The 21,447-nt window shown below is 35.3% G+C and overlaps 3 protein-coding genes and 1 long non-coding RNA gene across 5 annotated transcripts; 2 read left to right on the forward strand and 2 right to left on the reverse strand.

The window, feature by feature from the left end:
• Window positions 1-7,537: 7,537 nt before the first annotated feature.
• LOC129241012 (probable E3 ubiquitin-protein ligase HERC4) lies at window positions 7,538-12,438 on the forward strand. Of its 2 annotated transcripts, none has more exons than XM_054877129.1 (16): window positions 7,538-7,659; window positions 7,793-7,988; window positions 8,040-8,202; window positions 8,403-8,639; window positions 8,701-9,278; window positions 9,346-9,491; window positions 9,546-9,804; window positions 9,886-10,200; window positions 10,276-10,449; window positions 10,513-10,632; window positions 10,693-10,830; window positions 11,004-11,464; window positions 11,546-11,633; window positions 11,689-11,826; window positions 11,900-12,013; window positions 12,076-12,438. In XM_054877129.1, the coding sequence occupies exons 2-16, from the start codon at window positions 7,920-7,922 to the stop codon at window positions 12,226-12,228; spliced, it is 3,153 nt and encodes a 1,050-aa protein (XP_054733104.1). In that variant the 5' UTR covers window positions 7,538-7,659; window positions 7,793-7,919; the 3' UTR covers window positions 12,229-12,438. The 2 variants fall into 2 exon arrangements, with proteins under 2 accessions (XP_054733104.1, XP_054733105.1); XM_054877130.1 differs by having other exon boundaries at window positions 7,543-7,676.
• Window positions 12,439-13,748: 1,310 nt separating this feature from the next.
• LOC129242432 (rRNA N6-adenosine-methyltransferase Mettl5) lies at window positions 13,749-15,977 on the reverse strand. Its single transcript, XM_054879062.1, has 4 exons — window positions 15,846-15,977; window positions 14,641-14,772; window positions 14,336-14,562; window positions 13,749-14,130 (listed from the first exon to the last, which is right to left on the reverse strand). The coding sequence occupies exons 1-4, from the start codon at window positions 15,975-15,977 to the stop codon at window positions 13,971-13,973; spliced, it is 651 nt and encodes a 216-aa protein (XP_054735037.1). The 3' UTR covers window positions 13,749-13,970.
• Window positions 15,845-16,763, reverse strand: LOC129242433 (SOSS complex subunit C homolog). Its single transcript, XM_054879063.1, has 3 exons — window positions 16,402-16,763; window positions 16,229-16,335; window positions 15,845-16,169 (listed from the first exon to the last, which is right to left on the reverse strand). Exons 1-3 carry the CDS (start codon window positions 16,433-16,435, stop codon window positions 15,981-15,983), a joined length of 330 nt encoding a protein of 109 aa, XP_054735038.1. The 5' UTR covers window positions 16,436-16,763; the 3' UTR covers window positions 15,845-15,980.
• A 2,897-nt stretch (window positions 16,764-19,660) lies between these two features.
• On the forward strand, window positions 19,661-20,752 carry LOC129241535 (uncharacterized). Its single transcript, XR_008582143.1, has 3 exons — window positions 19,661-19,934; window positions 20,084-20,318; window positions 20,372-20,752. It is a non-coding gene; the product is annotated as an uncharacterized LOC129241535 (long non-coding RNA).
• Window positions 20,753-21,447: the final 695 nt, after the last annotated feature.

Consider the following 21,447-nt stretch of genomic DNA (forward strand, 5'->3'; position numbering starts at 1 on the left):
CTAAAGGCATTATATCGCACGATCTTGGTGGCGAATTGACAGGTCCCGAACGTGAAATAAAATGTTCAACAAACTCGCCTCTCAACAAGTCCATTTTTACGCGTGCTGTGTGGCATGTGGCACCGTCTTGCTGAAACCACATGTCATGCAAGTCAAGCTGTTGCATTTTGGGCAAAAAAAGTTGGATATCGTTTCACGGTAGCGCTCACCATTCACAGTTACGTTACGATTCGCAGCATCTTTGAAGAAGTACGGTCCAATGCTACCCCCAGCCCATAAACCGCACCAAACTGTGACCTTTTCTGGATACATTGGTAGCTCTTGCAATTCTTCTGGCTGATCGGCACTCCAAAATCGACAATTCTGCTTACTTACGTACCCATTGATCCAAAAATGAGCTTCCTCGTTGAACACAATTTTTCGATTAAAAAGTGGATCTTAAACTTTCTTAACAGAACACGCATTTTTATAATAAAATTCAATGATTTGCAGGTGTTGTTCGCCTGTGAGACGATTCATGGTTAAATTATAGACGAAACTGAAGATGTTTGACAGTGAAACAAAACACGAAACGTGTGTCAGCTGTTTAAACCAACTGTTTAAAAAGGTAATAGCTAAAAAATCACCCTTTATTTGCAAAAACCTTGCCACTGTAAGAAAATTACGTTTCACCAAATTCGTCGAAAATTCTATATATTTCGAAGTTAGCAATTTTCATCAAGAAAAAATGGATTATGGACGGCACTTGTACATATATATACGCAGTGCTTTCGTCGTCCGCCAATCGATCGAAATTTCAAATATTGTAGTTACAAAACAAAATACGTACTATCATAGCGGCAGAAACAGCAGCATGCGCACCACAATGGCCGCTTCGCCACCCAGCTTTCTAAAATGAAATAAACCACATCATTCTTCACGCACCTGAGCCGTCCATAAGCGCATTTTTTCGACGAAGACAAAAATTTTAAATCTAAGTTTGAACAAATTACTTACGACCACTGGACCAATTTGCCAATATTTGGCGATCCGTTAATTTATTTCATGACGAGTTCCCGCAGCTCCGTATATACAGTACAAAACTCGAACACCTCGATACTTGCGACAAAATTTTTTGTTTTTTTTTTCATTGGGTACTCCGACATTAGAAAATTTTAACCTCGATGCTTGCAACATTTTTTGTTTTGTCTTTCCCTTCTGCTCTTTTTACCTTCTATTTTTGAGAATAAAGCACGGCGAAATACCATCGATGTCATTCTGGCAACGACATTTTTTGAATTGAATCAGCTGAATGAATTTAGGGAAAGTACCGTCTACTTCATTTGCTGACGAAATGACAATTTTGTGTTAACTTTTGAATGGTGTGGTCCCATAGTGGCAAAGAGAAAATTTACGCTGCTTACAATAAAAGAAAAAGTTGACATTCTGAACAAATTAAAAGCGGAAATTTCTTTTATTGCATTAGCTGAAAATGTTCACGTGCACAGCGCAACAATAATTCGTATTAAAAAAAACAGTCCATAAATAAGTTTGTTATGCGATATGAATCCGGTCCAGGTAAAAGGAAAAGCTTTAAGATTTCAGAGTTTCCAAAAATGGAAAAGGTTTTGTCCAGTTGTTTTGCGAGTCAGAGGACCAATGGCAAATAAGTCTGACTTATTTTGGGTCTTACCTAATAAGACTCATGTGCACTCTAAAATCAGTAATTCTTGCATGTGCAAATGCTGCTGGAAATCATAAAGTAAAAATAATGGTTATTGGGAAATCGGCGAATCCGCGTTCATTAAACAATTTTACTGATATGCCTGTTGTCTACAAAGGAAATAAAAGTGCTTGAATGACCTAAGCTTTATTTGAAGAATTGTTTCAGAGAACATTTGTTCCAGAGGTATATTCATTTTTTGTCAAAACAAAGAGTCCTGTTTTAATCATAAATTGCTGAAATAAACAGAGATCCTTTGTATGCAAAATCTTCCGGGGAAAACACTTCTAAGCACGAGTTAAAAAACTAAAACCGCCAAATATCGGTAATTCGCTTTGCTTCAAACTGTAGGGCTGAAATACAGCATATGTATCAAAACATCATAAGGCTTGAACTATAAAAAATCCTCTTAAGTCAGAATGCTGCTCGTGGAATAACTATCGACTGTGAAATATCGACCTGAAAAATGCAATATGCTTTTTAGCTAGAGCATTTGATACTTTTACTGCAACTTCGATTCAGTCATCGTTTCAAAAACTATTTGAGAAAGCGTCTGACTCGGATTGTGACGATATCATTCCTCTTTCGGAGTTACGATTACAAATAGCGGATGATGCATCCAATATTCCAATCATTGCAACTTCGTTTCGGAAAGTAAAATCATTGCAGCACGTCTCCCAATCTGAAATCGAGCAATGGATTGTTGAACCTCATTCGAAACCAGCTTTAGGTTAGCTTTAAATGAAGAATAATGTAATGAAGGCGACGAAACAGTCGGTGAAGGAACTAACGATGTGATGCTAAGTACAACTAAAATGACATTGGAGGAGGCATTCAATTAGCTTGGATTTAGCAACGCAAAACAATTCTTGATGGATTGCTATCAGTAAAAAAAACTATTTTAATTTGTATAGAAAAAATCCTCAGTACTAGTGACAAGCTCGAAACTTGAACATGGCGCGGCTCTCATTACGTTCAAGGATCGAGTTGCTCCTGTGCTATAAAGCGTTTTTCAGTAAGAGCGCTTCAACTTTTTTTTTTGAATAAAACACAAACGGTTTGACTTTTTTAACTAATTTTTTTTTATTATCGAGTTTGGACATATACATTTAAGTATGAAATTCGATTTCTTTTGCATGACCCCCGCTTGCACGTTTTACGAAGTCCAATCGTTAAACCCAATTTTCGACCACTCTTTTGCATAAATCGGCCGAAATTCCAGCAATTTCGCGTTCAATATTGGCTCTGAGCTCACAAATCGTCGCCGGCTTGTTACTGTAGACCAATGGCTTCACATAACCCCAAAGAAAATAGTCTAGAGGCGTCAAATCACACGCACGCGGCGGCCATTCGACCGGTCCATTTCTGGAAATAATGCACTCATCGAACTTACTCTTCAACAAATCAATTGTAGCGTGTGCTGTGTGGCTTGTGGCCCCGTCTTGTTGAAACCACATATCGTCTAAGTCCATACCATTCAATTGCGGCCAAAAATAATCGTTTATCATGTCGCGGTATCGATTTCCATTCACAGTAACGTGGCGATCGTTCTCGTCAACGAAAAAATATGGGCCAATTACGCCGCCGGCATGTAAACCGTACCAAACAGTGATTTTTTCGGGATGCAACGGTGCCTCATGAATCACGTGTGGATTGCTTTCTGCCCAGTAACGCATATTTTGCTTGTTGACAAAGCCATTGAGCCAAAAGTGAGCTTCATCACTGAAGATAATTTTTTGGAAAAAAGTAGTCTTAAAGTAGCAGCAACAGAACGATTATTTTCATAAAAAATTTGCACGATTTGCAATCGTTGCTCAAGTGTGTAGCGTTCCATGATAAAATGTATACTAATGAAGTTTACAAATGACAAGCGAAAAATAAAAAATATTGCGTCGTTCGCCCTCCCTATTGGAAAAAAGTTGAAGCGCACCTATTGAAAAACGCTATATATGCACCCATGTATGTATGTAAATATGTCTGCTAGGTCCGCGACAGTCGCAGCGAATGGTGATTGTTTTAACTGTTTTGTGTCAAAAGCGCGCAAGGGCATACACTAAGATGCAAAAAAACCGCCGATATATATATTATATTATATTATATAATTGGCGCTTACATCCTGTTTGGGTATTTGGGCGAGTTCCTCGTCCTATTTGTGGCGTGCGGCTTGAAGTTTCTCCACAAATAGAGTGACCTACAGTTTCAAACCGACTCCGAAAGACAGATATTTTTTATGAGGAGCTTTTTCATGGCAAAAATACGCTCGAAGGTTGCCATTGCCTCGCCGAGGGGCAATGGCTATTAGAAAAAAACTTTTTCTATCGTTTTGGTGTTTCATGTACGGTGAACGTAAAGTAGAGTGATTCAGCATGGAATTTAAGTAAACCAAGTAACTTTAATTGGCATAAGTTTGTGACTTTTATTTATCAATACAGTGATTGAACTCAGAGGAGTTATAGGGAAACGTTCTATAGTTGAGAATAACATAAAAGTATTGTTGTCGTGGATTATGAACCATAAGGCAGTCTAAACTTTCCATTACTACCGGATGTATTTGGATTGTGGGCGAGGAGAGGAGGACGTTACAAAAGCAAGGACCCACCATTCTAAATACAGGGTCCGGCACTCGAAATGCTACCAATTAAAAAATAGGCCATAAATTTAGTTTGGAAATCTACTTTTATTCAATTCAAAGTAAAAAATGTGTGAAAATAATACAATATTAAGAATCAACCACGAGGCAATCTGGGGAGCACTTTACTGCAAAGGAGTACCTGAAAAAATCATTTCACTTGTCAAAGAACTGTACAGTGAAGCAAGCTGCCGTGTGAGACATGAGGGCATCCTGAGCAACGCTATTCCAGTTCGAACAGGAGTAAGACAGGGATGCGTGCTATCTCCGCTCTTATTTAATCTGGTACTGGACTTAGTGATGCGACAAGCCTCAGCGGCGAACAGAGGCATATCCTGGGGCCTGAGCGGCAACCTTGAGGACTTAGACTACGCTGACGATATTTGCCTGCTATCACACAAACACTCACATATGCAAGCAAAAATAGATGCGGTGAGCGAACTCGCAGCGAGGGCTGGACTGAAAATAAACATTGCGAAGACAAAGATAATGCGCATCAACACCACCGATTCACATATCTTTCAGATACGCGGCACTAACATCGAAGCTGTAGATGAATTCTGCTTCCCAGGCAGTGTAATAAATAAAAACGGCGGTTCAGCGGCTGACATACGTAACCGGATATCGAAAGCTCGCGTAGTGTTTGGCATGCTTGATAAAGTTTGGAGAACAACGCATATAACGAGGCGTACGAAACTGAGAATCTTCGAGTCCAATGTGAAATCTGTCCTCTTGTATGCATGCGAAACGTGGAACGCGTCAACACGTGACATACAAGCAATGCAAGTATTCATCAACCGCAGCCTTCGCAAGATCACGCGCATTTTTTGGCCTAACGTCATATCAAACTCCGATCTGTGGACTATAACGAAACAGATACCAGTCTATCTCGAAATTCGACGCCGCAAATGGAAATGGATCGGTCACACACTTCGAAAGCCATATGGTGATATCACTAGAGCAGCCCTGGATTGGAACCCCCAAGGCAGCCGCAGACCTGGCAGACCATCTAACACGTGGAGGCGACTAGTAGAAACAGAAGTGCAACAAGCAGGCCGCTCCTGGCGGCAAATAAAATTCCTAGCTTCTAATAAATTTAACTTTAACTTGTTCATTGAGGCCCTTTGTTCCACCTAGGAACCACGGGAAAATATATATATATATAAGAATCAATTTACTTTTGCTCGACATTACCTCCTTTTACCTTGACAATGGCGGCCGCGGTAGCCGAATGGGTTGGTGCATGATTACCGAATCTCGGTGAAACCAAAATTAATAAAAACATTTTTCTAATAGCGGTCGCCGCTCGGCAGGCAATGGCAAACCTCCGAGTGTATTTCTGCCATGAAAAAGCTCCTCATAAAAAAATATCTGCCGTTCGGAGTCGGCTTAAAAACTCCCTCCATTTGTGGAACAACATCAAGACGCACACCACAAATAGGAGGAGGAGCTCGGCCAAACATCCAAAAAGGGTGTACGCGCCAATTATATATATATATATATATATGGCCTTGAGAAGGTCCAGAAACGAAACGCCAGCTGCCCGAATGTGACTTGCAAGTATTTTGGCCCATCCGCGGGTAATGGCTTTTTTCTGCGCCTCGAGAGGTGTAAATCTTTTAGTTTAAACCTTGCTCTCCAAAATTGCCCAAAGAGAATAATCTATCGGATTCGCGTCTGGTACAGGTGAGAGCATTGCTGCTTTGGTGTGAGATCATGCGCCTTTTGGATGTCGTATGGCTTGACTTTGAGATAATTTTTTAGTATGCGGTGGATACTAAGGTTAGATATTTTCGGTTATTTCGCCATTTGATTGGCACTTTGACGGGGATTTCACTCAAGTGCCTTCTTCACTTTTTGAACCATTTCACGTGACGTTACAGTATTTTGATGACCACCTCCATGACGTTTCGCGATGCTACCAGTAAGATTTCAACGAGTAATGTTGCGATAAACAAAAACTTAATTTACTTTAAGGTGTTGTGATTTTCCAGCCAAATATAATGCAATCACACTATTACGTTTGAAATCGAATACTGATTTTCTTTTTTCGCGTTTACTCTCAGCAAAATGCTTCTGCGCCCTTGTAAACAATACTCTGGACTATCATTTAGCCAACTAACAGACAACTGATGCACGGGCAAGTAGTCTGAAGTTGGTTACACTTCGAGTGCCGGATCCTGTATAAGAGTACCAACCTCCTATAGAACCCTAGGGAACCCCCATGGAAAGCGTTTCATTGTTACTCGACCGTATCTGCTTATTATACCAAAATATCGTTGGAATGCGTCTAACTAATGTTTTATAATTCGCGCGATTTTTTATTCGAAAATTTCACTATTTATTAAAAATTGTTTTATCTGGGACCAAAGGTCAATTTCACTCATTTTATTCCTTAACCCACGAATACTGTCAGGATCATAACCCTCAATAAATAGAATTCGCTTTTTTATATTTTCTAAAATATTATTGTATAAAAATTGTTTCCTCTTGGTTGATTGAGTTTTTTCTTGTTTCGGTTTATTCTTTTCTCACTTGCGTTCCTTTTACTGTTCGTCCCACACATTTATTTTGGACGGTAATACAAACTTTTAGGACATTTGTAATAAGAGAATTTTAGTAAAATGTGAAGAATTATTCAGTAAAAAAAAGCTCCAAATCAAACGTATTATCAATAAGGAGTGTTTATAAAGGGGTTTTTGTTGCTTTTCGATGTTTGTATTTAATAAGGATTTTTTTGAGAATAAAGCAAAAAATGTTGCAGATTTACAAACATCCTTCCAGTTAACGTGTCTGCATACGAACTTCGTTCATAGTTCAGATGTCTGGCAACACCAACTTTTCGCTAAAGTAAACAATTTTAACTATTTTAAATTATTTAAAAACTATAAGCCTCTGGAGGGTCCCTCTATGCCTGCTTTACATACATTTTATAAAGCGTGCTAAATTATACTAAAAATTTTCCCTACATTTTTGTGTAATAATTTTTAGACATTAGGAGCAAAATTTTCATGGTTGTAACGGAGACCCAGTCTTGTCTTAGGGGACATTTTAATTAAAACATCGCTTAGAAGAGTTTTTTTTCTCGTATGTATTTATTTACACAAAAATCGACCTCTGCAACTCTTCAGTGCTACCCATCCAATATTTCAAATTTGTTTACCAGCACTTATCGCTCGTTGTCAGTTTTTTTCAGGTTTGTTTTCATTTCGGCTTCTTAGAAATGCGAAAGCGAAACTGTGCAAAATAGGAAAGTCACTGTTTGCGGGAACGTTTATAGTTTTTTCTATTTTGTATAAATATTGTCAACCAGAAGTTCAAATTAAAGGTTTTATTTAAGTTTTGGTATACAAATATTCGCGTGAATCTTTTTCTTTAGGGATTTAAGTTTTCAAATCGAATTATTAATGAACAACAAATAACTGAAAGCCTCAATGTATAATAATCCTCTATTATTTCAGACCAAAAACTATCGGTGCAAATTAAGACCGCAAAATATAACAAAAAAGTTTAGATAGTTGGAAAATGTTATCAACATTTTAAAAGAGGAGAAAGATTAGCGCTAAGGAGGAATCGACAATATAAATCATGTCTATATTTTGCTGGGGCAACACAGAACATGGCGAACTTGGACTTGGCGACATTGAGGAAGAAAAGGTTATATTGGATGTTTTAGAATAAAAATATAATGACACGTGTTTTATTTAGGTTTTGGATCCACGAGAAATGCCCTGGAAACCAGAAAGCGTAGTGATCAGCATAGGATGTGGCTTAGAGCATACAGTGTTCTTGACTGCAGATGGAAAAATATATTCTTGCGGCTGTAATGATTTTGGTCAATTGGGCCACCAACAGATGACGACTAGGCCACGTATGTGATTACAATAGATATAAGAAATTATAATGGTGTTTGCGTGCGATAGCAAACCCCAAAAATATTTTTGAACTAAAAAACCGCGATGCCTACTTATTAAAAGCAATCGCGAAACCACAAACCACAACTTATATTATATATTGTCATTGTTGTAGTTTGTAGTCATTCTCGAACTAGCACGAATATTAACATTTCAGAACTCATAAATGATCTCGAAAATACTGTGATTACGAAAATAAGTTGTGGTGCAAGGCATTCGTTGGCGCTCAGTGAGTGGGGTCAACTATACAGCTGGGGTCATAACGATTATGGTCAACTAGCACTTCCAGATGGATCCGATATTGTGCGTTCACCAAAAATTGTCAAGAAACTTGCTACTCAGACTGTTATTCAAATCGCAAGTGGATATAACCACTGCCTTGCACTAACTAATTGTAAGTGTGCAATAATAAGTATTGATTTTAAAGTATTTTTAGAATTTGTTTTTATTTGTAGGTGGCGCCTTGTATTCTTGGGGTTCAAATATTTATGGACAATTGGGCCTCTCGCCGCCAAATGAATTGGCCCACTCTGCTCATCCCCGATTAGTAGACTCATTGGTGGGGATTCCCATTGCTTTTATTACATGCGGAGACAATCACTCGTTCATTATCTCAAAATCTGGGGCTGTGTTTGGTTGGGGACGGAACAATTGCGGACAATTGGGGCTGAATGACTGTACGCAAAGACATTTTCCAACGCAGCTAAGAACACTACGCAGCCTTTGTGTGCGTTACATTTCCTGTGGGGAACAATTCTCTGTATTTTTAACGAACGACGGAGGAGTATTTACTTGTGGTAAAGGGTCGTATGGCCAACTTGGTCATGGCGGCAACATGAACGAAGTTCTGCCTCGAAAAGTAACGGAGCTAATGGGTAGCACCGTAACGCAAATTTCTTGTGGCGCGAAACATACACTAGGCTTAGTGCCATCTCGAGGTCGGGTCTACGGATTTGGTTTAGGGTGTTTTGGACAGTTTGGGGCAAGCAAAGTGAATATTTGTTCGCTGCCGCAAGTTATAGTTGGGCCTTGGGTAAATTACATGCATATATTTAAAAAAACTCAGCTCTACGATAAAATCGAATGCCTTCTCATTTTAGGTATCTCCCAGCTGTTCGAAACTACTAAATATTGAGCCCAAAGAAAATCTAGACACAGATTTCTTAATACGACAAATCTTTTGTGGTGGTAATAATTCGTTTGTAACTACGTCTAATATGCCTACGGTGGATTTTCGCATTTATGAGTATATTTTTCAAGTCGACAAATCACCATTTATTTATTTGATTTTGTTTTCCAGACCTAAGTCTCAAATCATGTGTTTAACTAGTGAATTAGCGGAACAGTGTGCAACGATTGAAAAGAATTCCTCAATTGATTTGGATTTACTAACAACCATTGAAGTGATTTTTAAAAGCCAAGCTTGTATAAATGGTTCTTTCTTGTTAGAAAATAAGCATTTCTGTTGCACGTCAAAGCAACCTGGTGTAGATTTGGCAGAAGTTAAACAGACATTTGATAACATACGCAAAGTAGAACATGAAAGCCTTAAGCAAATCGTAAGTGCAATTATTGATTTTAACTTTTCATAATTTTGGAGTTTACCTAACATATTTTTAAAAATTTTCAATTCTTTCCAGATTTGGGACAAAATTACAAATGAAATAATTGCATCGTTAATGCCATCACCGGCGGATGTTGAAACTTTAAGACTTTATTTAATATTGCCTTTATATCATGAATTTGTTAATTCTAAAAACTATGAAAATCTACATACACCCTTCAGCAATGCTGTTCTACGACTCAAAGAAATACCGAGAAAAATTGTTATAATGTGGTGGGCACATACACCACTTGATTGGTTTGAAAGCTTGGTATCCAACTACAAAAACGTGGTGGCCCATATAATCAGCTTTAGAATATCTGCTAACTCCGGTGGTAGCTTTGAAAAGAAGGTAATTAAAAACTCTTTATGAGTGTGCGTAATTTCGCAACATAATTTCTTACTTGTATATATTTTTCTCATTCAGCTCGTTACTTATAACTCGAATTTGTCAGCAGCTTTAAATTTGCTAGTTGTGCTTCACCGAATTAATCATAAAGAACGTGCAGAAAAAGTTGATTACGACATTTTCCACTGGCCAGAGCTGACAGATTATGTCGATATCCAACAAGATTATATACATTGGCTCTTCGAAAAAAATGTAAGTTAATAAGAAAAGGTAGCAATATACTGCAAAGTAGTTAAGTCCCGTTTTTAATTGCAGCCAGACTCTTTTAATATCTGTAATTATCCGTTTTTGTTCAATGCGTCAGCTAAAACTACACTTCTACAGACGGATCAAGCTATTCAAATGCATACTGCCATGCAAAATGCTGCTAATTCGGTAAATTTACAATGAATTTCAGTAAAGACCAAGAACTTATCCTGCTAATTTTTCTTACAGGGTATACTTTCCTTACTAACATTTGGGACGCCTATTTCGCAGTTTATTGTGTTGAATGTTTCTCGCGAGAACTTGGTGCAAGATACTTTACGAGAAATAATGCAATATAATCAAAGTGACTTGAAAAAACCACTAAAAGTATGTATGGTCAAATAAAGTTTTTTTTTTTTTTGTAATCAAAATACGGAAAACATTTTCATAAGAGCCTAAAGTTAACTTCAAAAAATTTAAGGGGTTGAACAAAAGTCCTAAACACAAAATTTTCAAGTTCACAATTTTATTTATATACTGATATAATTTATTTTGAACAGATAAAATTTCATGGTGAAGAGGCGGAAGATGCTGGCGGTGTCCGAAAAGAATTTTTCATGCTCTTACTAAGAGATCTTTTAGACCCAAAATACGGAATGTTTAAAGAATTCGAAAACTCACGCGCTCTGTGGTTCGCTGATGTAACATTTGAAACCGAAGATATGTACTTCTTAATTGGTGTAATTTGTGGCCTAGCGATATACAATTTTATAATAATAAATTTGCCATTCCCGTTGGCGCTTTATAAAAAACTGCTTGATGAGCCTGTTGATCTTGGTGATTTGCGCGACATTTCACCAACGTTGGCTAATTCTATGGAATCCATTTTAAATTACGATCAAATTGATTTCGAAGAAGTTTTCAATTTAAATTTTGAAATAAGTCGTGATATTTTCGGAGAATCGAAAACGGAGGAATTAAAACCGAACGGAAGTCAAACAACTGTAACTTTGGAAAATAGGTAAGTTAGTTTTAGTTATTTTCTACTAAAATATAGTCTATATGCATGTGAGAAAATATATAATCTAATCATTTTTTACAGAAAAGAGTTCGTGGATTTATATGTTGATTTTATATTTAACAAAGCAGTGGAAACACAATTTAGCGCGTTTCGTAAAGGATTTATGAAGGTACCTTTGACAATTACATACAAAGTTTGAAAAAATAATAATTGAAACCATATAGGTATGCTGGGGACGGGTATTACAAATATTCAAACCTGATGAATTGATGGCGGTTGTTGTAGGAAACGAAGAGTACGATTGGCAAGCGTTTGAGCTGCAATGTGAATATAAAAATGGTTACAATTCTGGAGATCAGACGGTTAGTTCATATGTTGTACCAAAAACGAACAACAACTAACACTTAATACAATTTCATTTGTGACTCTTAACAGATACGGTGGTTTTGGGAAGTTTTCCATGACTTTCCGGAAAGCGAAAAGAAAAAGTTCTTACTATATTTGACAGGAAGCGATCGTATTCCTATTCAAGGAATGAAAGCAATCAAAGTAGATAATTTCCTTTATAATTTATGCTCATTATTCATAACATATGTACTTATATTTTTCAGATTTGTATTCAACCAACAAATGACGAACGGTTTCTCCCCGTAGCGCATACGTGTTTTAATCTATTAGATTTGCCTCGTTACAAAACTAAAGAGCGTTTAAAGTATAAGTTGCTTCAAGCCATTCAACAAACTCAGGGTTTTAGTCTAGTATGACTTATAAATAAAAAATTCAAAACCAAACTTACCTTAAGAATAATGAAACATTTTCATCAAACAAAAATTTGCTGTAAATAGTAACATATTCGTTGTTCTTGATCGGTTGTTTTTAGCATTGATAAAAAATTTAAATTTGTGTTTGATCAAAATTTGTATTGAAACTGTTGCAAATAAAAAATGTATTGGAAGTTTTGGGTTAAATGAAAATGGATACATTACATTATTAAGGATATGGAACAGTATGGTGTCCAGTGCATGGCCGAGGAAATTAAGTAAAAAATATAATTTAAGAAATTCAGGTAATTGAAAAAGTTAAATAAATACAAGTAAATATTTCTATGCGAATAGGAAAGAGAAATCAGTAGTGGGCCACCTTCGCTGTGGTCACTATGAACAAAAATGATTGCACTTCTTCCAAGTGTCCAAGAATCCAGCAAATAATATAGATCTTTTAGGACAGAGCATATATATTATTGGCGCTTACTTCCTTTATTGGGTGCTCGACCGAGCTCCTTCTCCTATTTGTGGTGTATGTCTTGATATTTTTCTACAAATGGAGGAGCCTACAGTTTTAAACTCCGAACGGCGGATGTTTTTTTTACGAGGAGCTTTCCCAGGACAAAAACGCACTCGGAGATTTGCCAGCGTATTTTATTACAAGCAAATTTGTTCTACCATTTAATGTTTCTAGCCCAGAGAATCGAGTCTAGGCACTTCTGAATAAAGGTCATGCGCCAACCCATTGGGCTACGGCGGCCGCCATATAATATATATATACACTAATTTAAGTGAAGTGGTATCTGAAAAGATGATGAAACATATAAAGTATACGTCCATGTATGTGTATCAGAACTTCAAGCATTTACCTAGTATCTACTAATGCAACCAGAACAGTGAAATGCTATAAATAAATTTTATATGTATTAATCTACATACTTCTAAAAAAATAACAAGATGCCAAAAGGATTCCAAACTCAAGCGTATGCAGATTCAATTTTTAGAATGGCAAAATGTTTAATGCATAAATTGCGTCAAAAAAATATGTTATAACAACAAAATATTGAATTGCTCAAGAAATCTCCTAAGAGAAGCATAAAAACTTGCATGTAGTGACAATGCCTTGGCCGATGTATATAAAGTACATATATTGTACATATATACATAAATTCAAGGCGAATCTGTTGAAGGTAACTTAGGTAGACCGGGCGATTTTTTTGGTTTTTTTTTTTAGCTTGCGAAAAATTACAAATGCGAAATACATATAAATGTACCAAAATCACCTATGAGTTCGTCTTTCATATATGCATACGCCCAAATAGCCAAACCACTACAAACAATACGCAAAAAACATCGTGGTGGAAAACGAATTTTTTTTTGTCATCATAGCGACGACCAAACTAGCAGCGTATGGTGAAGTAATAAATTATCCATGGTAATAAAGAGATAATAGCTAATACTGGTAAAACAATAACAACGCCCTTAGCAAGCACTATCCATTGTATTGAAACGAATATAAGAATTGTTTCTCATATCACTACTTTACCGATATTGGTTAAATAGTTTGATATTTTTATAAATGCTTTTGAAAAAATGCTACAAGTGTTAAGAAGGAACAATGAGCGATCACCAAACACTATGATTTGAACTTAACGCATAAACTCCCATATGCATAGGTATAATAATATTTAAAATAAAAATTATAGTAAGATTGTTTGATTTTTATGGTTGTGGCATTCGGATCAGACATTTTTCTCAGACACATCAAATCTCCAAAAGTCCACATTTATGTCAACGCTCTTGCTTTTGTGAAAAGAATAGCAGGTATCGATATTATATTTGAGCTCTGCAACCACGTTGCCCTTGACGTTCCAGTCCTTAACCTTTTTGTGAATGTAGTCGCTGTTAAGATCAAAAAAAAATTAATTATAGTATAAATCTTCAATATTTGGTTTAGTTTTGCTGCTGAAAGACTGATAACCTAAAAACAAAAGTTATGTAGTATACTAACAAAAAAAAACACTTAATCGAATCATGGAGGGCTTAAAATTTTAAGTTGTAATGGTATCAAATGAATCAAATGGATATATAGAATATTTATCTATACCGTGTTGAACTTTTATGAAATGAATAAACCGCTCCGGAAGATAGAGCTATGCCAGTCTGAACAAAACTCATATCTATTCCAATGTTATTTTTCGTTCCGAAAGGTGGATTGGTAACGATGGTGTCAAAAGTATTTTCCCATTTTTTACTGTTAGGCAAAGCCAGTACGTCACATAAAACACAATCTATATTCGGCAATTCCATTTCGCTCACATTGGCTTGAAATATCTTTGTAAGTAGACAAAACAAAACATTAATTTATGTATATATTTTTTTTAATTGTATACGTTATTTGATATTAATTACATTTAAGGCATCATCATCGATTTCGAAACCAATGGTCATTCCAGCACCGAGGAGAAATGAGCCAATACTTAGCATGCCGCAGCCACAACCTAGGTCGCCAACATACTTTCCTTCGATATCGCCATATAATGTCTGAAGCAAAGAAGGATACATGAGCGAAAAAATATTGTATAAATACCATACTTAAAACTTTTACAGAAATGTTAGAAAAGAGCACAACCACAATATTCATTCAGTTTATGTAGAATAAAAGAATATGCATATACGTATGCCTACGACCTAATCGATCTTTTGTGTTATATATATAAACTTGGGCCCATATAATTAAGTCAACAACAACTTATCTTAAATTTATATGTATTGCTACGAATTTTTTTAAATTTAACTTGATCAATTTGTGGAACAACATCAAGACGCGCGCCACAAATATTTTGTGCTCATATTATCTGGAAAAAAATGTACGCTACAATAAAATTATTTATATTTTGATAAACTCTATACCTTACACAGTTAATATTTTGTTAGAATTCCATTCCATATGATCTTACTTTCCTACACAATGGTTAATAATTACATAATTCTGTGGCGAATAGTTTAGAGGCACTAAAATTAATTAATTTAAGTGAAAAGTATAAGTGAACAAAGACGTATTGATCTTTCAAAAACAAACTCGCTTTAACACAAAACATAGAAAATAGTAAAACCTATCGCATGTTTTTTTTTTCAATTTTACTTCCTAGTAACCTAATTGTGTGAGCAGAGGTGTACAATGAAGAATGTCGCCAAGCTAAAATTTCCCTATTCTCGGAATATAATATATATTTCCTCATTCGGTCAAATATTCATATATCTTTGAAGTGACTACAATTCAATGACAACTATTTAGGATTTGACAATACAAAAAATGCAACATATATGGGTTAAATGCAATGTAATGGGAATGTAATAAGTATTACTAGGTTTTGGAAGCATTTCGACACGTGTTAAGTATAATTGAATCGATTCTAACACGAAGCAAAAACCCCTATCCAATTGGACAAGCATGCAAAAGGCAGTTTATATTTATATACATATTTACCTGTAGTAAAATTGTAACAACTGCAAATCGCTTGGACTTTACTAGATTTATTCCTACATGCAAAATAATCAATGCAATGGTTGTGACCTTACTTATATTTTAAAATTTATTGATCTTAAGTTCTTACCTGAATGTTGTAGAGCACACAACTAGCTATGTGCGGCGGAGTGTTGTACTGCTCCAGATTTATCTTCGGTTTTTGAAAATTATCTAGACATTGCAAATACTCCTCCAACTTTTTCAACTTTATGCACGCCATAGTTTAGTTCATCGGTGGTGGAGGATCGAGACGTGGTAGTACAGGTATGAAAGTGTTTCCGTAATAAGAATCTTGCGATACAAAAAATCCCAATGTTGTCGATGTAGTTGCATTAAACACCGAACGGGGTGCGTTTGCTAAACCGCTACTTTGAGAAAAATCTGACGATTGCAAAAGTTGACTAGCAGGAATCTAAAAAAAACTTAATTGAAATTCTACTCTTTTTCACAACAAAGAAGTAGCTCATATACCTGGTAAAGAGTATTCGTTGAAATTCCACCACCTAGTCCCGGGATATTGCCTTTCTGCAAAAGTTGTTTTTTTAATTGTAGATCCTCGAGAATTTTACGATTGGTTTCTGAAGGAAAAATTTAACACATGCGTTCCTTAACAAAAACAAAATGTTTATTTAACATGTGCATACCTTGTTGGGCACCCAATGTAGGAAAATTCGCCATTAACGTTAAATGTTGTATATACTTCCCACTAGCGCACACAATGTTATAAAAAAAAAATGCTCACCAAAAAGCAACATGAGTCTTAAGTGGTCTCACTACTCTACAATATTTAATACATCAATCAAAATAATGCAACTTTTATCGCCGGTAACGAAATGTCTTGGATTTACATATGCGCATCCGAAATGGGATACTTTATTTATATTTTCCCCCCCAGAAATTTGATATTATTATCAAATGGCGGCAATGCAATGGTTATTTTAATATATTAATGTTTTGTTACAAATGATAGAATACAAATAAACTGTATTTGGATGTTTAATATTAAATTATTAACCCTGAATTTTCACAAACATGTATTTTCTCCTCCTTTTGTTTGTTTGTTTTGTATTGGAAAAAGAGCTGACGTCAAACTTGATGAATGCATCTTGCCACGCAATGAGTCGGTTGCGTCAGTTGCGGCGAAACATTTTACTGGCAACTAAATGGATTACACGCATGGTGTACGGAAACTAAAGGTGGCGCCTTTCGAAAAACGCCAAATTATTTTTCGGTATTTCGACAACCGGATGACATCATGAGTTAGAATAATACAGTACAAATAAACGAATCAGTGAATAGCTGGTCAGTATTGTAATTTGAAGATTTGGGACTCTTAAATTAGTTATCTATGAAGATGAAGTGCCGCTTGTAAAAATACCTTCAAGTGTAGTTTATTGCGCTTTTATGCTGATGAAGCCGTGGCAGAAAGTGTGTGCCTGTGTATAATTTCTTATTTGGCCCTTCTTTACGCTTTGCTTTAGCGTTCGCTTCACTGAATTTCGGCTATGTGAATAGTTTTTAACAAATGTGTGTATTCATAGTCAGCTGTCGAAGCGAGGCGAACGTCAAAGTTGTTTGTAGGCTTACCTATAAAGGCTTACCTATATGGTGTGATCTTCTTATTAAAACACCGCAGCTATTTGCCCTACGTTGTCGTTTAACTTAACAATTAGGAAGCTTAAAAAACGCACAAGTTTATTGTCCTGGCGCTTCCTACACATCAACCCACCATTCGTAATTCCGGTTAATTTTATTGTTTAAAAGCAGTCGCACAACTCAATAAAAAATTTATATTACTACTTTTGAAGGGTTAACAATGAGTCACAGTTAAAAAAAGGGAAATTTCGAAATCACTTCTACCTTGTTGAATGTGTCTTGGTTTCAATATTTATCTTAGATTTTTTGCAAGGCGGATCTATTAAAGATGGTACTAGTAAGTCAGCTGAGATGTTTTTTTTTTTTCTTTCGCCGTGTCCATGTGGCTGTTAGCTCAGAATGAAACAAGGTGAATTGATTATTTGCTTTGACAATCAAACGTACAGAACATTGTTTTTGGTCTATTGCCACCACCTCTAATGAATGCGCTTCGGATTTTTTGTCAGTTTAGCCCTCTTCAATGACATTAAGATTTTCTATACTATACTCTAATTTAGCAGGCGTCAATCACAATATATCGCAATGTGACCACTAGGCAATGTAAACGATGTAAAGTAGTTTTACATCTACCAAATTACTTCAAAAATTATCACACTTTTCAAGATTATTAGCTCCAGTTAATTTCAGAATTTAAATATTATGTCTATGTACTTCAATCATTTTTTAAAAAGATCCCTTTATAGATCCCTCCATTTGTAGAAAAACATTTTCAAACTCTAATTAAATCCCTGAATGCTCAAAGCGGCCGATTTTAGTGAAAAAAATATATTATATTTATATCGTTAAAAAAAAGGACAACATTTTTAATTTTTTTCATTGTTCGATGAACTTTTATTGAGAAAAAAATTGGTTGGATATTTAAAGACCCAATGAGTACTCACGAAACTTACCTTAGCAATGAAAATAAAAAAATCACTTATTTTAATGATAAAAACTAAGTATTGGTGTTAACATATAAGCATATTTTTATTGAATTTCAAGGTATAACAAATAAAATTAAGCAAAAAACAAAATTAATATCGAATCTATTAACATGGTACGTATATACATAAGTTTACAGAAATAAACCGAGTTAAATTTAAATTTACACCAAAGTAAAACTCACGTTGATTTCGCAGGCGTGATCATTGACAATAAATGCTGTCTGTCCTGACGAGTTTTGGAAACCTGCATCTTCCTTTATTATCAATCGTAGTCCAGTGATCAGTTACGTCTAATTCGATCTACCTTAGAGGTGCTATACTTGAATTTAGTTTTTAGCGTTTTTCTTTGATATACGTTTCTGTCATCTACGCTTCCTTTAATTTATTTGAAAATACTGCATCAGCTATTTTGAACTTAAAACCGATGCAGCTGACATTTTTTTAAATCTGTCCAGTTTTCATTAATTATTTTATAAAGAAAACCCGAGCATTCCACTTTCGACTTTCAACCCTTTTGCATCATTTGACGTAATAATCCCCGAACAAAAACTCTCACTTATTACCAAGAACGGAATAAGACGCAATAATTTTTTTTGTTAAAGTTTGAGGAAAATAAATAATTTTGGTAATCCTGTAACATTATTCTTCATTAGAACCAACAGTAAAAGTCTTGCCGACGCAAGTTATTATGGACGTAAAGTATTTTGAGTACATCGCGCATTTCGAGCGGTGATGCAGAAGGGTTAATTGTGATCATATGGCGGTCCATGATTCTAGCCACAAGATTAATCCCACCCATAAGATTATAATAGAATCTTTAATAATCCAAGAGCAGAGAATGTACTCTTCACTGTCAAAGTTTCTGATGCGTTTTGTATGTAAATAGGAGATGGTTTCATTTCATCATAGGGGGAAACTAACTTTATTACTCAGCTATTGAAGGAAGAAGGAAATCATTGTGTCAAGAACAAAGGGAATAAGAAGGGAATGATTGTCAAAAAAAAAAAACAGTACATGATTTTTAAAACGATGGAATTCGCGATTTAATCTGACACTATAAGTCAAAGAGAAAAATATAATATCAAAAAAGTACATGAACGTACTATACAACTAGTAACAATTTGCAAGTTTTACCAACAGCTGATTGAATTGTTGGAGGGGAAAATCACAAAAATTTAAGATTTTTTCAATTGAGTATTAAGTTAAAAAAAAAAAATAAATAAATCAGGCAAATAAAATGCAAAATAACGAGCTTCGAAATCACATGATTTCATTTTGTTCACAATAATTTGTTCCATTTCATTATCGCTGTCAGATGCAGAACATTTCATTAGCAATTGTAATTTGCAAATTTTAATTCGTGTTTATTTTTACTTTGCGATGAACTGTTTCTCTCACTTACAATTTACAATTAAAAATTTATCCAGCAAATACTTGCAAATTTCCCCTCAAAATGAAATGTCATTTTTCTATCTCACTTTCACGTGCTTTGCAAGTTTTTTTGTGTACATTAAACCAAAACGTGATAATTTGTAGCAACTGTTACAAACTATTTGCTTCATGAACAGACCTTATATTTGCAGTTGTCTGAAGATCAGGTTTTGCCTTAATAGGCTTCTTATTGTATCTCATTAAACATAAAATTTAAGTTTCCACTTCTTTGAGTTATTTGGCATGTCTTATTTCATGTGGCTTCCAATTTTTGGGCAATAAAATTGATCATATACACATAATTTCTTTAATTTAGGAACACTTCTGAAAGTCTTTTTGAGGGTATCTACGACTGGTCCAATAAAGGAGAGCCACCCGGATCGTTCAAAGGAGACTGTTTATCTTTATCAATGAAATGGATCCTCTTCCAGTCGACTTCTATTCATTTCATATTTATGACGGATACAGATCGACTGCTTGATTTAAACCAATAGCCGCGAGAATTTGAATGATTGTAATATGTTATATGAAAAGTATTCCAATCAATTTGAGTATGTGAAATATATAAAAAGAAAATGTCCAATTCACTCCAGCATATTTACAGTTTTTTCAACTACGTTTTTCTACCGGCTGTGCGAACAAATAGTACCAAATCTAGTGCGGCGTTACCAAATATGCTATATTATTCGGAAGACTTCTTTCAAGATTTCTGGATCCTTATCTTCCGATATCATATCCAAAAATGAATCGTGAGGACACAAAGTTTTTGGCTTCCTGATTTTCGTTTAATATTTCTTGTTGTTGTTGTAGCAGCGTAAATATTCCACATATTTACATACGGGGAATGCTGATGGAGTATTGTTGTTCTTCTTTGATGCAACTCGCGCTCTTTACACCGTTTTTATTACATTTTCTATCGTTTGGCGACGTCGACTAAACGTATTACAAATGTATTTCATAGACTCTTTATTATAATTACTCAAGGGTGCGAAATTGTATTTAAAATAAAATAAAAAATAAATAATTGGCGCGTACACTTCTGTTAGGTGTTTGGCCGAGCTCCTCCTCCTATTTGTGGTGTGCGTCTTGATGTTGTTCCACAAATGGAGGGACCTACAGTTTCAAGCCGACTCCGAACGACAGATATTTTATGAGGAGCTTTTTCATGGCAGAAATGCACTCGGAGGTTTGCTATTGCCTGCCGATAATTGTATTTACCCCTACTAAATTTCTTTAGGAAAAGCGCAACAATTTGAAGACGTACATATTATATTAAAAAAAAGCTCTGGATACATCAGAAATTTTAATTTGTACAAACAAGGGGCAATGTCAAATAGTTCTGTGAACTATTGTATAGTATACGCCCGTCGGCAAACAAACCCACGCACTCCTTGTGATTATAAATTTTGAAATTACATTTTTTATATTTAATTTAAACAAGTCTTCATCGAAATTCCCAACTCATCAATCAGAATATATAGCCGATTCCATTTAGTAAAATAAAGTGGAGATTGAAGTGTCTCAGAAATCTCGTTGACTTTCAACAATTTTCTTTATTGATGGTATTGTACAATTTCTTCCGTCTAAAACAAATTTTTAAGCAACAAAAAACTGCATACTCAAAAGTTTTCTAAAAATTATGACTAAATTTGATAAATTTTTCTGAATTTCGTACAAAGT

Source organism: Anastrepha obliqua, chromosome 3, assembly GCF_027943255.1.
Source record: "Anastrepha obliqua isolate idAnaObli1 chromosome 3, idAnaObli1_1.0, whole genome shotgun sequence".
NCBI classification, from domain to species: domain Eukaryota; kingdom Metazoa; phylum Arthropoda; class Insecta; order Diptera; family Tephritidae; genus Anastrepha; species Anastrepha obliqua.